The sequence below is a fragment of the Gadus macrocephalus genome, chromosome 14 (assembly GCF_031168955.1).
Source record: "Gadus macrocephalus chromosome 14, ASM3116895v1".
Lineage (NCBI taxonomy): Eukaryota > Metazoa > Chordata > Actinopteri > Gadiformes > Gadidae > Gadus > Gadus macrocephalus.
This window is the reverse complement of record NC_082395.1, coordinates 14697090-14720432: the sequence shown is the minus strand read 5'-3', so window position 1 is coordinate 14720432 and position 23343 is coordinate 14697090. Positions and strand designations below refer to the sequence as shown.

Here is a 23343-nt window from a genome sequence, read left to right as displayed (position 1 = left end):
CTACAGCGTTCAGGGGAATGAAACCATTGCACCCAAATGAAGGGCCTACATGTTTGATTGCTCGAATGCAGTGTGTACACATCAGGGATGATTAATAATTGATAGCAACTTTCTCTATTCAATTGCAGCCGCTGTCTGCAAATAGACAGCCTTTATTTATCCATTGGCGTCTGATTCAGTCGCTCTGAGCCACATCATGTCAATCTTTCTCCAGCACACAGAGTTTTCCGCTCTGGGTCTCCATGGATCCATTAAACATGAGCATGTTAACATGTTCATACGCATAAACCCATAATAATTGGTTTAAGGCAATTCTGTGATTATTTGTACAATTTACATGTACATGTAAATTGCTTTGTCATTTACATAAGTGGAATGGGGTTAAATCTCATTTCACCCATTCGATAAAACCAATTCTTGAATCTGCCAAACAAATAGCGCAGTTTGTTTTATTGCCCCCAGGTTTTGACGGAATCTATGAGGGTTCTGCACCCATAATAACCCACACAAACACAACAAACGACATGGAAATCTTTGCTCAACAAACAAAACCAACCCTTTCAAAGCTGTGGGTTTTCAGGTCATTTCCTCTTTCAACTACCAATCCTAGTCCACTGCGTTTACAGGGATTTTCCCTTCATCGTTTTACTCGAGGGCATATAAACATATCAATTACCATAAACGCATAATTTACCATGAAATGGCTATTCCCATCCCTAATCTTGGTGTTGCATGCTAGTAAACGCACCCCAATGAGACGCAATCATCTCCCAGATCCCTCAGAGAAACCCCCCTCTCCCAGCGGACTTCTTTGTACTTCCACAGCCCTGTGGTCTCCCAGAACTCCTATGAGTTAATCTCCTCTGCACAAGTCCCATAGCGACGCAGACACTAAACACACCTGCTGCACACTCAAACACAAACACTCCTTTCGTCACAGTAGTCATACGTTGCTGGAGGATGTACACCTTTATTCTTATCCCGGAGTCGCATTTGATACAATGTTCAACTCGTGGTTTATTCACAATTCATATAATGCTCAGTGCAGCTCCTGACCATATAGAAAGATTCAAGATGGTTTATTGTCATAAACACAATAATTACAATGGCAATGAGTCTCAGGCTCCTTCCACAGTGCAGTATAAAAACAAAAGCATAAAAGAAACACAAGTAAGAGTGCTGTGACCTAAATAAACAAAAATAAATAAATGCTTGACAATACTGGACATAGAATATAGTAATTACTAATGTATTCATGTTGCAGGGTATGAGGCATTCCCTCTTCATAGACTGCTTTTGCTTTTTCTTCCCAAAATACCATTCATCAAAACGGCAATATAAAATAAAATTGTACGGGTATGATGTAGTTCCCCCTTTACAGCAGACTCACCTTAACGCCCGCTTCTCTACTGAAGGTTGCTGCAGATATTTGAGGGTTTTTTCATTTGTTAAAAACCCTGCTCATTGCACTTTTGCAGAGTAGAAGAGACTGCTTAATATATTGGCTATTTTTTACTTTAATCATAAACAATGTCGAAAAGATTTCAGACATAAATATACCTTTCTCACTTTTCAAGGTTTCATGGATCTTCTTCTTATCAAGCCATCCCTGGCTCCCCTCGAAGCAATCCATCTTGGGAATGCTGCACAAATGTTTACTCTCGTAGGCTCTCTCCTCTTGTCAAATAATGGTCTTGGTTTGTTTGATTCACCCGTACTTTTGCACTTTAAATGGAATGCTTCAGCAGTCACGGCAAACCGGATTGAATAATTGTGTGCCATCACGAGTGAGCATTACAATATTTCTTTTCTTTTTCTTTTTTGAGCATAACGGATATACAGTACACCTCATACATGAACTGAAATTAAATCATTCTTTAAAACAAGGTACTAACAAAGAGACAGTTTACCCCCAACTCCTATCCTCTTCCCTCCCTTACAGAGATGTACCAATGAAATAGGGTATAATGGGTTTTGATGTAGGTAGTAATGGTAGTGATAATCTAATATTGGCCATGCATGGCTTAACATATACAGAGACATACGCATACAAGGCATGCATGCTCATTTGGTTACGAAGGAAAACAAAGAAATAACACATCACTAACGGCACCGATTTTATGGAATTTGCATTCTGAGAAATAAAGAGCATTTAATTTTCTCCAATCTGATAAAATGAAGGGCATCCTTTATCCATTGAGAGTCAGTGGGGGGACAAGGGCTTTTCCACCACAACAGAATGACACGTCTAGCTAGCAGTGTGAGAAAGGCAACAAGCTCAGCAAAATAGGACGGCAGTGAGAGCCAATGGGTAGGACACCAAACAGGATGAGTAATGGTGAGGGTTGAATGTTGGCACATGTGATGGCCGAGAGGGAGTCAAAAACCTCAAGCCCAGAAAGGGGCAAGGGTGGGCCAAGACCAGAACATGTGACTGAGATTGGCTGGTCCTTGGTGACATTTGTCACAGTTTGGACAATTGACTGACTGAGGTAATAACCGGCTTGATTGCTGACCCCAATTTACCCTACACGTATTGGGGGTTACATTTTCATGTAAAAGCTATTACACAGCATCGTGGTACCAGGGGCAGGACATTGGTAGAGGTGTTGTTAACCTAGTAACATCATCATGAGTAGTTCTAATCGAGGTTTTTCTAAATACCTCTGATAAGAAGTATATCATCATCAACATGCATTCAGTACACACTTCGCTTCGATTTCATCTAAGGCTGAATTAAAAATACATGTTTTTCTAAATGGTGGTCATCAACAAGGTTGTTCTGGGTTTTGCATTTAAACGCACGCGCACACACAAATAGTCCTGTTGAATTGTAGCTCTAAGTAAGCCCACTTATGTATGTGGGGAACAAGGTCGGCTGCTCTTTGTGAGTTTGTGGCGACTGAATACAGTTATGTAAATTTCAACAAGAGAAAACACCAACCCTTGCATACTCTAAGACCAATGCCTGAATTTGGAATCTCGAATAATTATTGAAACAGCATTTCACTGCTGCATTTGGATTCAGAGAACTCTGTTCCTTTTAAGAATGAATCCGGTGCTCACCTCCATGGTGTGCTTGCTCACCTCTGCACTCCACTCAGTTTCTTCCCCTGGTCCGCCAACAAATGGAAGCATCATTCGTTCTGCTGAAATCCAGTCTGTACTGCTATGTTCCTCCTTTGCTTGTGCATTGTTGCCAGGAAATGGAAAGCATTGGCAGGTCTATTAAGCGCAACATTGTGATTCCGGATGTAAAGATCACATTCATTTTCTCCATAGAGGTTTTAGTTAAAAGCCATTATGTCGTAACCATCCAAGGTAACCATCCAAGGTACACACACACACACACACACACACACACACACACACACACACACACACACACACACACACTCTATGTGACACAACTTCTATTAACAATATAATAATCACAGAGGTTATAAGATGCAAGAAACGTGCTAAACTATTGGGTTGTAACCATTGCGAAAAAGTTTCGGAATGGTTTATGGGATGAGTAAGTAACTTTTTTCTGAAAAGTCAATGTTGAAAATGAATGGACATTTACTTCCGGAACCAGAGCTGTTCAAAGAGGGGACAGTCACTGTTGCTAGAGATGGCCGATGGGGAGGAAAGTGACTTAAAAAGACTTGGGTTAACAAATATCAATGTTCAGAGTCGTGGGAGATGAGTGGTGCTGTCACACCAAAATTGTACCGGGGGCGAAAATTGTACCGCCTACGTAATCCGCGTTCGAAAATTCCAAACCTGCCTTGCAACTGATGATCGAACAAACGTTGCCTGGCAACGGACGATCGCGTCGAACGATGACGTCTATTATCTAAATTAAATTAACACAAGTTAGCTAGACTACATACACTTTAAACACTCGGTTTACTAGCTAAATTCGATTAAATAATTAAATACAATACTAATATAAACTATGATACACTTTAAACACTCAGTTTACTAGCTAAATTCGATTAAACAATTAAATACAATGAAAATGTTTTGAATGTGTGTTTTTTGTTGTTTTGTATTTCATAATGTTGGGGAAAGACTGCTTTCACTTATGCATCTAGAATCAAAAGTATTTTCCTAAGCTGTGTCTTTTGGTAGCAAACTTATGTGTCTGTAGTCCTTTTTAGTAGCCCATCATTATGATTTTGAAGTCTAACTGAATGGTTAGGCACAACATGAGTGTGTTAACCATCTAGCATATGATGTGCTTCTTAGTATGCTTTCTTTAGAGTGCCATGTGTAGAAGTGTACGTCTGGCCCTGTGCCATGTTGTTTGTTTAGATTTGTGTAGTGCCGTAGAGCTGTTTTATATCTGTGGTTTGTCATACCAAAGGTCTTTTTCGTTACGTTCTTTGTTATTTTGTTTTGTTTTCTTCTTTTTGTTCTCTCCTTCTTTTGTTCATGTCACTGTCATTTCCATCTATACCCCCCACCCCCCTCCCCCCTTGTTCTTCCTTTCGGGCGCCCTGTAGATGTTGCCCTTCCCTCGTCCCTTCCCCCCCCACTGACTCCTAACACTACTGACCATGTAACGCCAGGCGCGGGAGGTGTGGCCAACCCCCTGGGGCCCGCCCCCTCAGCACCCAGGGACGTGGTGGCGTCGCTGGTCTCCACGCGCTTCATCAAGCTCACCTGGCGGCCGCCAGCCGAGCCGCACGGCGACGACCTCACCTACTCAGTGTTCTACAGCCAGGAGGGCACCAGCAGGTAGGCCCGCGCTACAAACAGGACACCCGCTATGCTGCGCACGCCTCACACATGTCCTGCTGACCGAAGCAACACATGTGGAAAGTGTTAAGGAGGGTTGCTAACGCGAGTAGCATGCGAGTTGTTTCTTAAGACAGATGGCGTCTTTACTTTAAGTGGTACAGATGAGGTGGTTACTTTTCTGGTAGCCACATGTGAGTCAGTGGATCCCGAAATCCACAACCGGACCGTGTTAACGATGCTAAGGTGTGCATTTTAAATGCCGGCCTTGGTTATGTTTCTGGCGGGGATATATTTTCAGGGGTGAACATTTTCATTTTTGTTTCGGTTCTGGTGACTCAAATAGTTGAGCGCAAAAGTACAGATGTATAAGCTGGAGCAGTTCTATAATAATGTACAAGCTCCTCATCTGTCTTGAGGGACTAGGGGGCTCATGTCCATAGCGCTCACAAGTGTGAGAGTGGCTTGTAACCACCTCTGCAGTTGTGTTTCTACATGCCTGTGTGTGTGATAAATTAAGCACAATGCCATTTATTTATGTGCGTGTCCTAGTTTTACGTGTTTGTCCTTGTTGCTAATCAAGGGGAGGGAGGGAGCATGTGTGCGTAAGGGTGTGAGTGTGTTTGTGTGTGTGTGCGTGTGCCCGCCATTTATTTATTCTATATATAAATATACATACATGAATGCACCATAATACAATTCTCTGTGTGCTCTTTATCACCCCAGGGAGCGTGTGCTGAACACCAGCCGGCCTGGTGAGATGCAGGTGACCATCCAGAACCTGATGCCTGACACTAAGTACCGCTTCAGGGTGGTTGCCCACAACAGCAACGGCGCCGGGGAGAGCTCCGCCGCACTGCCCGTGGCCACCCAGGCCGAAGGTGAGGCCCACAAACACCACCGACATAACTGCTCGCTTCATGTGCTCTCTCGGTGAACGGGGCCTGCCGATAGAGGCTGACTCCGAGAGAAAAAATAAACACTCAAAGAAAGACCTTGCCAGCACCGGAGTAAACTAGGAATTGAAGAAATATCCCAAAATTATGATATCTCCAAATCTCAGCAATACGGAGGTATTCGTTTTGCGTTTCTTAAATATAATTTATTTTTTTGCTAAAGAAAATGCTAATTTACAGATGTGGAAGACAAAGTTCTCATCTTAATTGATGCGGTCCATGTGCTTTGGACCCACACCGGAACTTGGCTGGGCCAGCTACTAAACGTTGGCGGACAAACGGCCACAAACAACCTTCTTTGACAGCGCAACTGCAACATCTTTTGACTAATTATATATCCTGCTACAAACGTATGCACACAATACAGATCAACATAACATATAATGCATTTGTCAGCTAATTTCCATTGCATTATTAATTTTGCTTGATGAGTACTCGTTTGCATCCCTATAGAGTTAACACACACTCGCAGAAACACATGGATATTTTGACACATCGAATGCTTGAATAACACTACGATTGTCGCCAGATTTTCTAGTCAGCTTTATCTGGCAGGTTAAATATCATAACCTGTGTGGTGGAGGTTGTAATGTACCTACGTTTTCTACGGAGGTAATTTATTTACCTCCAACTCGCTATGTAGAACAGACGTTTCTTGCGCCATGCTTCTTGCTTTCCCTAGCCATATGCTATTATTTTTCCTCCTTAGCTTCTGGCCACATCCATTTTTGGAAGGGGCAATTCTCGTGAGTTTCGTGAGCTTGGAGAGCCGCCAGAGTCGTCAGGGAATCCTCCTAGTGAAACATCTTGTAATGTGTGACCCCCTGTCGCCCATCTGTCAACTAGTGTGTAGGCCACCATGAGTTGACAGACCAACCCGCTTTTTGTCTTTGGCGCTATTACTAACATGTATACTGTGTGTGATATGGTGTGTGTGTGTGTGTGTGTGTGTGTGTGCATTCGTGCACGCATTACAATCAGCATGATTTTCTATTCCAGCAGAATCCCTAGTTTTAGAAATGTCTCCATTTTGTTTGTGTTTGTGGGTGGTACAGTGCCTCGAACTACTCGTCCTCATCATTAAGATGCTGCCCCTAGTCAGCCTTGCTTCAAGCTGCTGTTCAGGGTATTCCCCAGCGCCGTCGAGGCAGGGTGGTCGTCCACACACACACACACACACACACACACACACGCACACGCACACACGCACACACACAGGGTTTGGCCCTACTGTACCACAGATCAGTCACTGTCATTTTCTAGGCCAGCCGACGGTTTCCCCTGCCTGTGTCCTTGTCAGAGGTCAAAGAAATGCCCCAACACTTACACACACACACACACACACACACACACACACACACACACACACACACACACACACACACACACACACAGGAGGAGACTCAAAGCAGGAGGTAAAGGAACACATGAGCATATTCACATGCGGCAGGGGGGTTTGGTTGTGTGAAACATTCAGTGAGTGTGTGAAGATTAAACCGTTGACCTGCTTCTTAGATCTAGCCATGTACACAGCAGGTAGCACACAAGCACACACACACACACACACACACTCACGTCTGACAAATGAGAGTCAAGACCTGTAACAAATGAAATACATTTGGTATTTTGTGCATACACACAAACATTATTCACTTTCACACCTATGCTATCCTTCAAATGAGAGTTTGTTATTTTAATACTCATTGTTAAGATGTTAAAAATATATATATTTTACTTCCAACTCAAGCCAAGGAAGCATATTAAATAGACTTGGCTATGAGTTTTCACGTTGAATGTAGTCCTTCAGTCCACTGCCCTGGTGGTATAACGGCGGGCATGAAGCCATATTAATATTCACTGCTAGCCAATCCTAATGCAATAAACATCAACATGAAGTGGTGGTGTGAGGCGAGCGGGGATGTCCTACGTCTAAACACACCCAGAGGCAGTCACACTAATGAATAATGTTGAAAGAGTGGAAAACCAAAGCCCTCTTTTCCTCTCATGTCTAATTCAATCTGTGGTAGCAGATAACATCAACAGGTTTCTGCTCTTTTACAGCCATGGACTTATTTGACAGAAGCAGGTGATTACAAAAGACAAATGTGTCGATTCTACACATTTAGACCGGTTGTCTGCATCTTTTTAATTTGGTGAATTAGCCGTTTACGAAGACAGAATAGTTGCACGCCGTTTAAATGACCACCAACCTCCTGTATGTCTGTTGGACCCTCCAGTCCAGGTCCCTGGCCCCGCCCCCAGCCTACAAGCAGTCGCCAACACCCCCACCTCGGTGTCCCTCAGCTGGGACACGCCTCTCACCGGCAATGGAGAGATCCTGATTTATAAGCTCTACTACACCGACCAATCCCTTGGAACAGAGGAGGTAGGAAGAGGAACCCACACTATGTGACTTTGGTCTACTTTTGAAATGCCTCATTGTGTCTGTAAACAACAACTTAGCAGAAATGTTTGCCACGGCATTGCATCCAATAATTGTTACCATACATTTGCTATAAACATTAGATGCTGACTGCTGTAGTTCTCATGGTGTCATTCTCAGAACGGGTAGCAGAAGTTGCCGCATCATTTGTGATGTGAATAAGTCAAGGAGATGTATTTATCAATTGGCACTGATCCCATTTCACAGCCCAGGTTGTCAGGCCGGGCTTCTCCCCAAGGAAGAAATCTGTTTACACACAGTGCCTCCAACGGATTACATTACCTGCTGCCAGGGCACACACACATTATCTGACCAGCTGCAAAGTCGAGGCAGTGCCACCGAGGCATTGCTTCACAGATTGGAAGCCTGCGCTGCAAGCATCTCGTCTGTGGTGGAGGGCCATTGCAGCAAGCCATTAAAAGGCCGTTCTTATGATAAAGGAGATAGGTGACAAGCTGCAAAAGAGAACCACGAAGAGAGGGAGGAAGGGATGGTGGGAGAGAGATGGATATATAGGGGGGTGAAAACAGTTCGGAGAAGGGGGGGGGGGGGGGGGACATAAGAGACGGATGAATGATGGAGAGTGAGGAGGCCGATGAAGGAGGAGTAAAGAGGGATTATGGGGGAAATGAGGATGGATGGATGAATAGGCAGAAGGGGCATGAGGGAGAACGTGAATAATGGAGCATGAAGAGAAGAAAGGGGGAGATTGAATGGAGATTGGAAAGGAGATGGAAGGATAAGGTACAAGGAACAAAGGGTGAGGAGGGAAAGAGAAGAAAGAGTCCTGAACGAGAAAGAAGAAGGCTAAACTCTTATTTTGGTATAAAAAACAACCAAAAGAATGATGAAGAGATCAGGCTAAAGAAAGTGAAAGGGTTGGATATTGAAGGTGTGACCAGCGGAGGGGATTGAGAGGAAGACAGTGGAGATGGGACTATTAAGGCTGCTGTCTTGAGGGGAGAGAAAAGCGTGGAAACGGTAGAGAGGGAATTGAGAAGATAAAGGGAGCATGTGGAAGAAGAAGTAAAAGGACAATGCACAGGGGGAAATGAAATGAAAATGGGTGTGTGTGTGTGTGTGCTTGTGTGTGTGCTTGTGTGTGTGTGTGTGTGTGTGTGTGTGTGTGTGTGTGTGTGTGTGTGTGTGTGTGTGTGTGTGTGTGTGTGTGTGTGTGTGTGAGTGCTGTCATGGGTGTTCAGTTGACCTTAACATAGTGAGGTGTGATTGGATTGCTGTGGATGTCTGGTTGATCAGAATAGCTTGGCTTATTCAGGAATATGTCTGGAGAAAAGAGGCCATTAATAAATAAGTATTTTCTGTAATTTGGCGTGTGCCCAATTGGTACAACACAAATGTCATAAAACATTTGGCTGTGCAATTGGCTGCACTCCGTTTTAAGGTGACTTTTAAGCAAGATTTCTACAACAGAAAAGAAACATGATTTTAGTTCAATCTTCATACATAAAATTGGTTATTGCACATTTATCATGAGACCTAAAGCCTGAAAGCTCAGAACCTTCTACTGTCTCTCTCACTCTCTCTCTGAATGTCTGTCTCTCTGTCCGTCTGTATGTCTCTTGTTCTTTCTCTGGCTGTCTGTCTCGGTCTGTCTGCGTGTATCCCGCGTGTCTCCCAGGACCTGGAAACGGACACCCTGTCGTACACAATGAATGGCCTGAAGAAGTTCACAGAGTACAGCTTCCGTGTTGTGGCCTACAACAAGCATGGGCCTGGTGTCTCCACCCAGGACATGAACGTGCGAACCCTGTCTGATGGTGAGTTAGGGCCAGATTTTGAGAGGATTTGACCTCAGCCAAGATGGCAATGCTTGGATGTGTTGCCTGCTGCAAGAAATGTCATTGAACGACTCAAATGTCTTCCTTTTGCAGTGCCAAGCTCACCACCTCAGAACCTAAGCCTGGAGGTGCAGAACTCAAAGGTATGTCCTTTGGATCACGGGAGAGTTTTCTGGTCACCTCAAGAGACCAGATATTCATGTCAAATATCAGACTTGCTTTGGCTGGGAAAAAACTGATTTCCACATATGAGGGTGACCTTAAAATGAACAACGTGGTACAAATACAAAGAAAATAAATCTCCACACACACACACACACAGCAGAAAGCTTTGGCCTCTGTATCAATCTTCTCTAAAGGTACTTCAGGCTTAACTCTAAATAGATACTTAAAGTGGGGTTTGACCACATTTTTCTTAGTATTTTGAAAAGGGTCAGGATCGATGCAGCACAGCTTGCCTTTTTATTTCCATCCAGCCTTGGTTGGCCAGAGGCTGAGATTTGTGATATTTTCTTTGTTTTGGTAAACAAAATTATTCTAGTTTTAAGTGTCAAACTAAAAACGACAAACTTAAAAAGAGCGCATAATTCATCAGGCAAACGCGCACACATGTATACACTTCCCTCTCGTGATCATACCTCCAGGGATTTTATTCAGGTGTTTATTGATTCTTAATGTGTCAGTCAAGGCTGCATGGGCACCGACTCCCAGGTGCTGCTATTGTTTTTTCTTGAGTCTAGTATGCAAGGCATACAAGTGTGATACTGCCGCTGCTTTTTAATCGTGAGTAGAATTCCTGGTCAATTTTTTCACCCGCTATAGAGGCATTCAGGCTAGTTAAAACAGTCTGCAGAATGAATCAGCAATGGCAGACCGTTTCAAATGGTCTCGCATACTGACACGAAGTCTACCGGGCTGCCCGCAGTTTCATTTTCCATCCTGGCGATGTGTGATGCCGGTGTGAACACTGTAACCGGTTTTACACGGAGCGCAAGAGTTTGTAGGACATTACCGCTCTTGACACAGAGGTCGGAGAAGCAGCACGCACAGGAATGAAGTCTGAAGGGAATAGTATGAATAGTATGAAACGCGAAGCGCAAGTTGCTTTGATGGCGGTTCTCTGGCGAAAATGATATGTGGCAATACATTAACAAACATAATTTCTTAAAGTATTGTATACATTATCGTCAACGACTTGTGTTCATAATATGCATGTGTCCCCCCGTTAATATTCATTGCCATGGACTGAATTATGCGATGCGTGTTTAGTTTAGTTTTCTTTCAAACCCTCACTCGCGGTAAAACTATGTTTTCTCATGATCAAATACTCAATACACAATGTCTGTGTCAAGAAAATATGTGTTTGTTGTACAGGGTTTGCAGATGAATTATTTTAAAAGTACAACTTATTACCGCTGTATCAGCTGTTCTTTCCCAAATAATTTAACCAACATTATAATTGACCCTTAAACAAGATTTTGTTTTGAAAGGCTGGGATATAGCCTATTTTGCTCGAGTGTATTATTATTATTATTATTATTATTATTTTAAAACATGGCATAGCCTAATACAGTGTTCATTCATTTTCCACAATCCACATCATAATATTTCAATTAGGCCAATCGTTTACATGTTTGTACTGTGTATACATGTGATACATGCGTCGGTGTAGAAAGTAAATTGCACTTGGTGCGCAAAACTGAGCAGATCTACAACGGCCAAAGGCTCTTATGTTTATAATGTTGTCTTCTGAGATTGGAATTGCAACGGAATTGTTTGTTTTTCGTCATGCCATAACTAGTATTGGCTCCCTTTCCCTTCCTTTAGGACAAACCGATATTAATTATCAAGGCGGCAATCAACACTTTCAAATCAGTTTTACCAACTGATTATCATGACTCACATGTGTATATGTTCGGAATAAACCACGATAGGCTGTCCTATTATTATGTCGATTAAAAATCACTAATATTGTTTTTATTTTGTGATGATTAAGCAATTCATACTATTATCATTTGAAAATAATTGTATTATTAATTTTGCACAAAGAATAAATTCAAACACATTGAGCTGACGGATGTGCTCAGTCAAACAGAACTAAGCAGGAGGATAATCAGTAGAAGGATGATTTACCTTCTAATTGTTGTGTATTTACTCACTTGTCTATTAAATGGGCTCTAATCTAAGGGTGAGGGGGCATGGTGTACTTTTATTTCTTCTGCCTGGGGGGGGGGGGGGGGGGGGGGCAGCAGAGGGAGGTCCTCGACTGCATGACGAGCTAGGACCGAAAACCGAAAAAGGAAAAATAATTGAACACATTTGCCACAGACTACGTGTCGCTCGGTTCCCTAGGTACTGCGGATGCTGTGCACGTGAATGCTTTCACGTGCACAAAGGCCTTTGTGCGTTGGCGAGACAGTGAGAAGCGTGTTAATTAACTCTTGCCGCATGCTGAGTTACCCCCCACGTTCCCGGACACACACACAGTAATAACTTCACACAAACCAAAGAATTAGAGCACCAGCTAGGCAAGTGCTTGCGTGCCTGCTTAAGGATCGCTGGAGGGGGTTACCGCACCCATGCGCCAAAACCACACCTGAGCACACACACACACACACTTTCTTCCTATCAAGACCCTGTGTTTATGTTTTCTATGCCTTTCCATAAGAGCCTTTGCTGCAGCCGCTCCCTCCCTCTGGAATGCCCTCCCAAAGGACATCCTCAATGCCAACACTCTTTCGTCCTTCTCAACAGTCCTCAAAACACACATTTTCACCCTTGCTTTTAACCTTTAAACTTTCTGTTTTGTTTGTGTGTTCACGTTTTCTATTTTATTTTGATTAGTATGATTTAGCTGCTATTGTGAAGCGTCTTTGAGCATTTGGAAAAGCCTTATATAAATGTTATGTATTATTATTTATTGATTCTTAATATGTTAGTGGAAGCTAAATAGGCCATGCTCAGATGTATACTAGCTTTCTAAACGGCAGAGACAATGTTTCTATTTAACAGCATTACCCCAGTAACAGGCACACACACAAACACACATCCAGACCGTGTGCGTGCGGGTATGCATGTGAAGGTGAGTGGTAGTGAGTGGTGTGTGTTTGCTGGTCAACCTCCCCTCTGGCTGGGTTTGAAGTCTTGGTGATCTGCTCCCACACAGAGCATCATGGTGCGCTGGCAGCCCCCGCCGCCTGGCACCCAGAACGGCCAGATCACGGGCTACAAGATCCGTTACCGCAAGGGCACGCGGAAAAGCGAGGCGGCGGAGACCACGGGGGGCACCCAACTATACCAGCTCATCGACGGTAAAGAAAACACACAAATCAAACTGCATTGGTGCTAATATAAACCACATAGAGACACACACCCAGTCTAGGCTGTACGCCGACTGGTTGCTCCTTTCAGGTTTTTATGTGGCATGCACTCCTATCTTGCGGAGTTCCAGGATAGCATGACTGGCTGCGTTATCTTTTGAACATCTAAGCGGCACTGCATGGTGCCTTTACAATCTGGGGGCTCCAAGGAGTGTCTGAGGGGCTCTTTTTGATTGGGGGCTCTGGCTGTGTGCTGCTGGCTGTGTTCTTGTTGAGCTTTCTCTCACTCTGTCGAACTCCTCACGATATTAATTTGCCACTGTGACAAGAAACGGACTGTAACCAAAATCAAATGGATTTGGAGCAACGGAAACCCTCAGAAATGAAGATAAATTTTGGATGTTGTCTCAGCATCGTTTCAATGTCAGACCCGTGCTGTGAGCCGCATCAAAGAGAATACGCACTTAAAAGTCAATTCAGCTTTTTTTGCTTTATCTATTTATTTTGGGAGGATAGCAGGGGGTGAGATGTGAAGGAGGGATTGTTTATTCAAAGGCATTTAGAAAGTGATGTAGCCCTGAGGCATCTTCAGAAGCCAGTCCCCCTCTGGGGACACTGTCCCCTTGTAATGGGGGGGGGGGGGGAGAGATTATCTTGTAGTGTACTGGCTGATCCCCTCCTACAGTGAAAAATTAAAGATTGCTGCAAAGAAGAAAGATCAAAAAGTCTGGGTCCCTATAAGCTCACGGATGGACATACCAGAAAAAAATGGGTCAGAATGCTTAAGCACCCGTAGAACTATCTAATCGATGGAGCTAGTGGGTTTCGTTGCCCCCTCAAATGTTGCAGAAAGATATCAGACCTTCCATGAACTGCCCTTCACCAATGCACACTTCATTGATATAATACACAGCTTTTATGCGCAATAATTTTCTCAACAACTTCAGAAAAACACTACTGAGATGGTCTGTAATATAGTTCAGTTGGCGGGGGGGGTTGCTCTGTTTCATGGAATGCGCGCACACGTAGTGATATCCGTCTGAGACGGATATCACATTCACACACAGTGAATTCTGGGAAAGGCCTTTGGACAAATAAAAGGCGTTCTTCCGTGCTTCCAGTTTGTTTACCTGCTATTAAGCCTTGGGTTGTGATCTTTTACGCATGCTTTGTTTGACCTGGTGGTGTGTGTGTTTGTCCAGGTCTGGAGCGCGGTACAGAGTACACCTTCCGAGTGTCTGCAGCTACACTGAACGGCACAGGGCCGGCAACAGAGTGGAACACTGCAGAGACGTTTGAGAGCGACCTTGATGGTAACGCAACACACTCGGCCTGCACCAGGAACTCCCCTAGATAACTTCATTTCACCCGACTCCCTGATCCGCTTTTCCAATCAATATTGATTTAATTCATGTATGGCCATAGTTCTATTTGCACATTAGTCCATATCAAGATCTGCAACAAAACTGCCTTCAACTGCTTTTAACTGGCAACTGATTGCAGAAGATACAAGATAACATTTTGAAACTAGCACCGTTCTTTGATTTGAACTGGGGTCTAATGTTGCATTGTGATTTGGATTTGTAGCAAATTTATTTGGAACTGTAAAGAAGCAGAGGTGTCCCGTTGTTGAAAGTGAATGCATATTCTTGGACCGTTATTGTCCAATTGGAATCAAGTATTCAGCAATACTGTGGTATGTTACATATACAGTAGTGATGCTTTATATATTATGTAAAACGATCGATCACGACACTGATTGCAGTGCTGTGAAGCTGGTCAGTAGATTAGGTAAAGCTTAAGGAATGGCGAGGGGGGCGAGAGCAAGCAGTTTAGATCTCCCAGCGTAGTTTACGCCGGATTCAACGTGGACAAAAGCAATGGCATGACAAGTTACTGATTGGCCAGGACTTGCATTATGCTGCCCTCGACGTACAATAGCAGGAGCCCATCAAACACGATGAGCCATTTATGGAGACACCAATCAAATGTTACTGGCCATGGCGAGGGGAGCCAAAACAACAGCTAACTAAGTGACCTCCCTAGAGCTTTCTGCCATCCTTTTTCAACCTGCTCAGATCGATACAACGAAATCATTAAAAGCTTTGGTGTGTTCATAGCTTTTAGAGCCATATAAGCTTGGGTCTGTTTATTGTGTTTACAGAGATAATTTGCAGTTTAAGACAAAGGATTTCACTTAATAGACCCATTTGTTTGATTTTCATTTAAATATTTTTTAAAGGAAAGATATACAATAGTACCAAACCCAAAAGTGTGACCAAAAGCTGTGTGAAAACTAACCGAACAGTGACTTAGCTGAACTCGCCCCATAAAGTCAGTCTTTATATCCTCCAATTCCCAATTCCTCAGGCTGCTGGATCAACAGAATCTAAAGGTACGGCCACACTGAACGTGTTACGTACGTAGGATTACGCGCCTAACCTGCCCCTTGATCATTGTGTGTCACAAAAATGGTTAAACGCGCCTACGCAGCTAGATGAGCCCGCCCAAAACGTATTTTCCCCCGCTACTTTTCTTTTGCTCCACAAATATGGCTGAGATCCCCACCATCGCTGCGCTGTATTTGTTCTGGGAGTTCGAGGAGTGTAGGAAACCCAAACGCCGTCTGTTTGGGTGCATGACATCCTCCGTAGGCGCTCACAGCTGGGTGAGTTTCACCTCCTCCTCCAGGAACTGGATGACGGCCGGCTCCAGCTGTATTTTTGGTTGACTGGGGCCATGTTCGATGACCTGCTAGCCCGGGTTGGTGCCAGGATCTCCCGTCAGGACACCAACTGCAGGCGCTCCATATCAGCTGCAGAGCGCCTGTCTCTGCCAGTGACGTTGGGTCAAGCTCAACGCTGATTGACTATCGCGGCTAAGCGTTACGCGTGGGAGCTTAGGAGCGTTAAAAATATTTAACTCTGCACGTAGGTGCGTTGGCCGCGTTATTTAGGTGCGTAAAACGCGCCTAACGCGCTGCTTTAGCACATGTAATGCATCTACGCGCCTAAACCAATGTTTCCCTATGCAGAAATGCAGATTTTTTACGCCTCTAACGCGCGTAACGCGTTCAGTGTGGCCGTACCTTAAAAGCAACATACAGCCCTCAGAAAGACTCACAGATGTCTTCTGCTGCTTTTTGTTTGTTTGTTGTTATCTCTCTCGCTCTTTCTTTCTTTCTTTCTTTCTTTCTTTCTTTCTTTCTTTCTTTCTTTCTTTCTTTCTTTCTTTCTTTTAATATATACATTCCTATACTTCCCAACACCAGAGTCCCAGGTGCCAGACATCCCCAGCTCTCTGCATGTGCGGCCGCTGGTCAACAGCATCGTGGTGAGCTGGACCCCCCCAGAGAACCAGGACATCGTGGTGCGCGGCTACTCCATCGGCTACGGCATCGGTAGCCCCCACGCCCAGACAATCAAGCTGGACTACAAGCAGCGCTATTACAGCATCGATAACCTCGGTAGGAAGAACACGCATCCCCCTGGTGGGGATGTTTTTTATTCAAATAATGCAGTCGTTGTTGAACTATTGTCGGACATGTTCCATAATTGCTTACTCAATGAAGATAATGCTAGTATTACATTAGTATTATAAAGGGAGTTTAGTCTTGGTAGGACTATCAGCAAAGCTGGGTCATGTCCATGAAGGCTCACCTTCATGTATTTTTTTATCCTATTCTGAATTGTTGAGAATATATAAGTCTTTATTTGCATGAGGAGTCTTTGAAATTGCATTTGACCTATAACATGTAGATGAAGACAGAGACTGCAATGAGTGAGGCATTATCATATTCAAATATTCATAATTCCTAATGGTACATTTATGAAAGTGGCCCTCAGGAACTGCAGCATTAGCTCTCTTTTTCGCTATCTGTCTCTCTGTGTGTGTCTCTCTCTCTGTGCATTTTGCAAGGTGGGAAAGGACATACACCTGTGATTTACTCGCTGGGGTCTCGTTTGGTAACGGGATTATTAAAGATCTCGTATCATGCTTTTTTAGGGTTGATAATTGCATTTGGGAGTACTACTTGAATAAGGGTTCCATGCCTAGATGGTAAAAATACCTCCTTCAAAAAGGTATTTTTACCATCATGTCGCGTTTGTATCATGTCGCTTGAAGGCCCCCCTCTCGAGTAGCCTGGTCTGCTTTGATTGGTCGAACGCTTTGTGCCTGTGTCTGCAAATTCACCCCTCCCGAGGAGTGGTTAACATTGTGGGTAGCCGGGAGGTGCGACTTCTGCACCTCAGCCCCTCACACCGCACAATATGTCCGTCACACTATTTTATGGGAGTAAAGTTTGAGCTGTTTCATGCACTTATTGAGGGGCGTCCTCACTAGTTGCGAATACCGTAATTTTCGGACTATAAGCCGCGCCTTTTTGCCCATTTTTCTTGTATAACGGTGCGGCTAATCTATGGATTTTTACAGCTAAAGGCCACTAGGGGAACTCCTAAATCTGGATTTTACAGGTTACAGTCCACCAACTTTAACTCTATGGGCTCTATGACCGGTCCGCGCCCCCCCACACTTTAAGCGGCGGGCTCCAGTGCGGCTTATATATTTACACATCATTCAATTTAGCTGCTGCGGCTTATACACCGGTGCGCCTTATAGTGAGGAAAATACGGTACTCCCCCTGGCTCGGACTTAGAATTGTCTTGCTTAGCAGATGTAAAACGTGTATTCATACAGCATATAACGGTTTAAAGCAAAGGGGAAAGTTGAAAAAGCATGATATCACCCCTTTAATGTAGCGATCAACAATGTGATTTTGACACTTGTATTCAGTGTGTATTTTCTCTCTCTCTCTCTCTCTCTCTCTCTCTCTCTCTCTCTCTCTCTCTCTCTCTCTCTCTCTCTCTCTCTCTCTCTCTCTCTCTCTCTCTCTGCAGACGCCAGCTCACACTATGTGATCACACTGAAGGCCTTCAACAAGGTGGGCGAAGGCATCCCTGTGTACGAGAGCGCCATCACCAGGCCCCAGTCAGGTCAGCCCCTGCAAACGTTACAACCACAGCCATCAAGGCTTCACTTAACTCTCTGAGCCGTGTGGATGGCAAGGTTCTATTGATAATATCAAGGGCTTTGACGTTTCATCTGGTCCCCATGGCGGCAAGTTGAGACCATGCTCAGACGTCCGTGCGTGCGTGTGTGTATGTGTGTGTGTGGACTCCCAATCATGCAGGTGCTCCGGGGGATCCAGGGGCTCTGATTAACTCTCCTTAATGACTCCCGTTGAGGACCTCTACAGCTTGCAGCAGCTCTTCATCCAGCTTTGGGCGTTGGGATGGTTGGCCGGTTGTGAGCAACTCGCCACTGCCTTTTTATGTGTGTTTTACCAAGCACATGTCATCTATGCGTATTAATTGACATCTTATGGCCGACGTCGTCGCTGTGTTATTTCGAACACAGCTGGTGTGAATTGTCAGTTTGTGATGGCTGCCCGCCATGACATTCTTCATCAAACACAAACACACACAAAACATTGTCATCACAGCCCCATTGACGCATGGCAGGCAAAGCTCCGCTAGCAATTCAACAGTGTCTCTTTTAAATAGTGTCTCAAACTTTTGGATTGTTTTTACTTCAGCCGTGTGCCTGAGCTCACTTCAAAGAGCATGCGTGTGTCTGTGTGGTAACTCAGCCGCACCCCTCCTTCCAGGCGGCTGGGGGTAGGGACAAGGTTGGCTTCTGCGTCTCCTGGAAGCCAGCTGCTCCTCTTCCTGCTCTGCCTCCTCCGTCGGAAGGTTTTGGTCTTCGACAAAATCTGTCACAGGATTCACCCCCGTGTGCCGGGGCGGAGCGAGCTGCTGGAGGGCCAAGCCTGTCTATTCTGATGGCACACGCACAACAAACACACGCATGCACACCCATTCTTCTTGACTGTACGATGTCGTTGACGTGCGCACCAGTGGCGCTCACTGCAAGATCCCTTATTCCTCAGAAGAGCTCTTTGCCTGGCACACCACGCCGTCCCCCCCCCCCCGCTCCGGCGGACCCCCCTCTGTGACTTTGGCAACACTTTGTCAGTTCCACGCATTGCGTCTCAAAGCAGAACGGCGGCCGCCCCGTCTTCTGCCGCTGCCGCAGCGCCCTCGGGGGGACCGCGTTCCCCTTCCTGCCACTGCGTTAAACAGCAAGGCTGACCTACATAGATAGAGCCTTTACATGTCACGCCACAAAACTTAAAAAACGATTTTTTTTTTTCAAAACTTCTTGGGGAACTTCTGCTTGAAAGACTTTGTGCTCACGCATGTCGGAACGTCGCGGTTTAAGAGAACAATTTTGTGGAGGGGGAGAGAGAAAAAAACCCAGAGGATAGTTATTTTGCTTAGTGGTAAGCCAGCGTATAAATACAGGAGAAACAATAACTCAAAGTTTGGGCAACAAAAAAAGGATTTTCCGTTTTCACCACAATCCCAATTCTACCTCGAGAACACACACACACACACACACACACACACACACACACACACACACACACACACACACACACACACACACACACACACACACACACACACACACACACACACACACACACACAGCTTCTGCCCAGGACCAGTTTGGGGGAGAAAAAGCAGTAAATTACCTGCAGGTTGATCACCAGAATCAGACCGAGGCCTGCGCCCAAGAACACAAACACTGCCCCTGCCAACAGCCCCCTGCGAGTCATTTCTTGTTCTTTTATTGAAATGCATCCTTGCACTAATGTGTGCACGTACTCATGCACACACACAAACACAATAGAGGCCGCTGTGAGCAGCCTCTCCGCTAAACGTAGCTGTTAGCTCTTAATGTGTTTCTTAATCATCATGGTTAAATCAAAACTTCTAGTAGTAGACGTATTGTAAAGTAATGTCATTTACACACAAATACCTACTATTTGTTCTCTCTTTACCACGGACATAATAATAATAATAATAATAATAATAAATTAAATTTATATAGCGCTTAATATGGTACTCTAAGACGCTTGCATATGACATGCATAGCGACACGTAAACCCGACGCAGAACCATAAAGGTTCACGACTAGGTCGAAGCGACTGCGTGGTCATTGTGTTGCGTGAACGTGGAACCATAATCAGCCCTTTAGATCTCCAAAACACCTTAAATCTCTGTATGCTATGGTTGGGTGTTGCCAGTGTACGTTTATTACTGCGCTAGAATGGGGGACTAGCGGTTGCTTCTTAAAGAGATGCGGCCTCTCCAGACTGCCTCTCTTGGAGGTTCTGCAACCCTTGTTCCCCTACGCAGGCGCTGAGTGCCAGGGAACCCAAAACCGTGTTCTAGTTATTTGTTTAGTACTAGTGTCTTAGTTTGTCTTCTATGATCAACATAAGACATTTCCCTGTGGAACTCAAAGAATAATGTAGAATAAACCGGATTAAAATCCTCTCTTCGTGCCAGTCTCCGCCCACCAGATTGTGAATGTTCTACTCTGGTCCTAACTCAAGTCCTGTTCTTTCTGTAATGTGTAAGTGACGCAGAGAGGCTACGCCAACGCCAGGGTGTGTGTGGATGTGTGTGGCTCCGTCTGGGCAGCGATTGATGTTGAAGGCTGCTTCTGGGAGAGGGGGTTAGCGTCTCACACTATAATTCAACGTCACGGTGTGTGGCCTATTTCATATCATTTCATTATTACGCTAATACTCAACACATTTACAAGCTTATAAAAAGTAGCAAAAGTTGCTGGGAGTCTAAAGCATGGGGATAACACCTTCCCCTCCTTCCTAGAGCTCTCAAAACAAAACACATTGAAATGTTGAGTGTACGAATTGGAGCTGAAACAGGGGGTTCCCTTATCCTTTAAAGGGATTGATATTGTCCATGCTGAGAATGTTGAGTTTAATTGTTTCTCTCTGTATCTGTCTGTCTGTATCTCTCTCTCTTTGTATCTCTATATCTTTGTATCTCTCTATCTCTATTTTGCACCTTGATGCACTCTATCTTTGATTTTTAAAAGAAGTATGTTGTTTGTTGTCGACTCAGTGTGATCCTAATCTCCTCAGCATTTCCATTTGGGTCACAGGACTTTTCCACATCTGTTCTGATGACATTTAAAAACTTTGAACAGGGAATTGGCTAGGGATTCAGTCTCTTTGTTGTCATCATTGCTTTAGGGTAGTTATTTTCTGTGTTCAAATATGATAGGACATGATGAAACCTCTTTATTTTTCTCTTACAATTCAAACTGACTATTGTAAACCTTGTAAGCCCATATCTTTTCCTCTCTTTTTATATTTTACATACAAAATTGGGTATTTCGAAAATACCAGAAAAATACGTAGTATTAGCTTGCCGCATAATGTAGCCTCTAGATGAATGGATGTATGCTCTGTATGTTGGTTCTAATAGAATATTCTATTTCTCTCTTCCTTCCAAAACCCTCCAAACCTTGCTGCCCGCCCCCCCTGACCCTTCCCTCCATTTGGTTGCATGAACCCGATTCTGTTTGTGTCATCCCTGCATCTTGCTTATGCCTTAATTTGTATTATTTTGGTCGAATTCTGCTCTTATCTGGCCTCCATCACCACATCTGTATCCATGCCAACGCCTCTCTCTCGCTCTCTCTCGCTCTCTCGCTCTCTCTTGCTCTCTCTCGCTCTCTCTTCCTCTATTTCTTTCGCTCTGTCTATCTCTTTTTTGAACTCTCATTCTCTCTCCTTATCTCTCACTCTCTCTCCATCTCTTTCTCTCTCTCTCTCACTATCACTCTCTCTAACTGACTTTCTTTCACTCTCGCTGTGTGTGTGTGGTTTTTAATTTTGGTCATCGTTGTTTTAATTTGCGTGTTTTTCGCTCATGTGGGTTTTCACCTGCTGGCATGCAGACCCCCTAGACCCCGTTGTTGACCTGTCTACCCATGCTTCATACGACTCAGTGCCAGACCCCTCCCCAATGCTGCCTCCCGTGGGCGTTCAGGCCTTGGTGCTGAGCCACGACACCATCAAAGTTACCTGGGCTGACAACTCGCTGCCCAAGAACCAGAAGATCACGGATGCCCGCTATTACACGGTGCGCTGGAAGACCAACATCCCTGCCAACACCAAGATGAAGGTAAGGCGGAGAAGCAACCCCTTTTATTTTCCCTGTGAGGCAGACCCTATTGATTGCCCTGGGCATAGTCTCACAAAGTCAGACTTTTGACTCGTATCTGAGGTCTGATAGCAGACGAGCTGGAATCTTGGTGAACAGGGTGTTTTTCATATTAGTTTCGACCAATCATGTTGCTTGAGGCGGGGATCTGTAAGCGTCTCATTGGCAAACACAGCTAGCAGTAGTGAACTTTCAAAATATATTATATAAATGTATAATATCATAATATTATAATGTGTATATATATGTTACAAAGAAGGTTACAAGGGCATTACTGTGAGCTAGGTTTAGCGGGGTTATTTTTCACTCTTGCATTCAAACCGTCATATCAAACCACTAATGACTATATAGGGTTATGCATGTGCCAGAAAATGACAATACACAAGCACCTTTTCTGTAGATGGTGTCACTCCATCACTCTTGATCTCCATAGTGAATTGCACGTTTGGGATAATGAGATCAGCAGCTCAACATTGATCTAAGACCAATTACGGCTGTCTATACGCCACTGCTTCCCATGCTAGCCTGCATAGGGTTGGGGCTGGAAGTGAGGTGGCCACAAAGGTGAAGAGAGGACCAGGCCCTCCGATCATCTCACCAAAAAAGGACTATTAGGATTGTGTGTGTGTGGGTGGGTTGATAATTATTCAACGGACAAGGACAAGACGAACTGAGCGCTATAAAACAAATAAAGGCCTCAGAAGGCCTGATCCATCGCACACCACTTTACGCTATAGCTGTAACTAGAGCCATTAATACCAAATGTATCAAATAATACTATAAGTATACTATAGTATGTATTTTATATTATTATATTACTTTAATAATGATAATATCTTGGAAGTATTGAACTTAATACCATACCACTGTAGATAATTCAAGATTTCTTAATGGTTGCTGTCTAGAGAAACGAAACAAAAGGGCGTGACAGGGTGTGTTTGCCAAGAGTGCAGGTTATCGCTGCGGCTCTGTTAGAGTGCGTCTAAGACT

The 23343-nt window shown here is 44.3% G+C and overlaps 1 protein-coding gene across 7 annotated transcripts in view; it reads left to right on the top strand.

Moving 5' to 3' along the window:
* Positions 1 to 23343, top strand: part of neo1a (neogenin 1a) — a 147717-nt gene that overhangs the window by 110712 nt on the left and 13662 nt on the right. For 4 of the 7 annotated variants that reach the window (XM_060070654.1, XM_060070649.1, XM_060070650.1 and 1 more), the window contains exons 8-17: positions 4494 to 4728; positions 5455 to 5609; positions 7922 to 8070; positions 9767 to 9905; positions 10020 to 10069; positions 13093 to 13237; positions 14449 to 14559; positions 16518 to 16712; positions 18145 to 18240; positions 22088 to 22314. In XM_060070654.1, coding sequence (XP_059926637.1) covers positions 4494 to 4728; positions 5455 to 5609; positions 7922 to 8070; positions 9767 to 9905; positions 10020 to 10069; positions 13093 to 13237; positions 14449 to 14559; positions 16518 to 16712; positions 18145 to 18240; positions 22088 to 22314 — 1502 coding nt within the window. The remainder of the gene's footprint in view (positions 1 to 4493; positions 4729 to 5454; positions 5610 to 7921; positions 8071 to 9766; positions 9906 to 10019; positions 10070 to 13092; positions 13238 to 14448; positions 14560 to 16517; positions 16713 to 18144; positions 18241 to 22087; positions 22315 to 23343) is intronic. The other 3 variants (XM_060070651.1, XM_060070655.1, XM_060070653.1) reach the window with 2 other exon arrangements.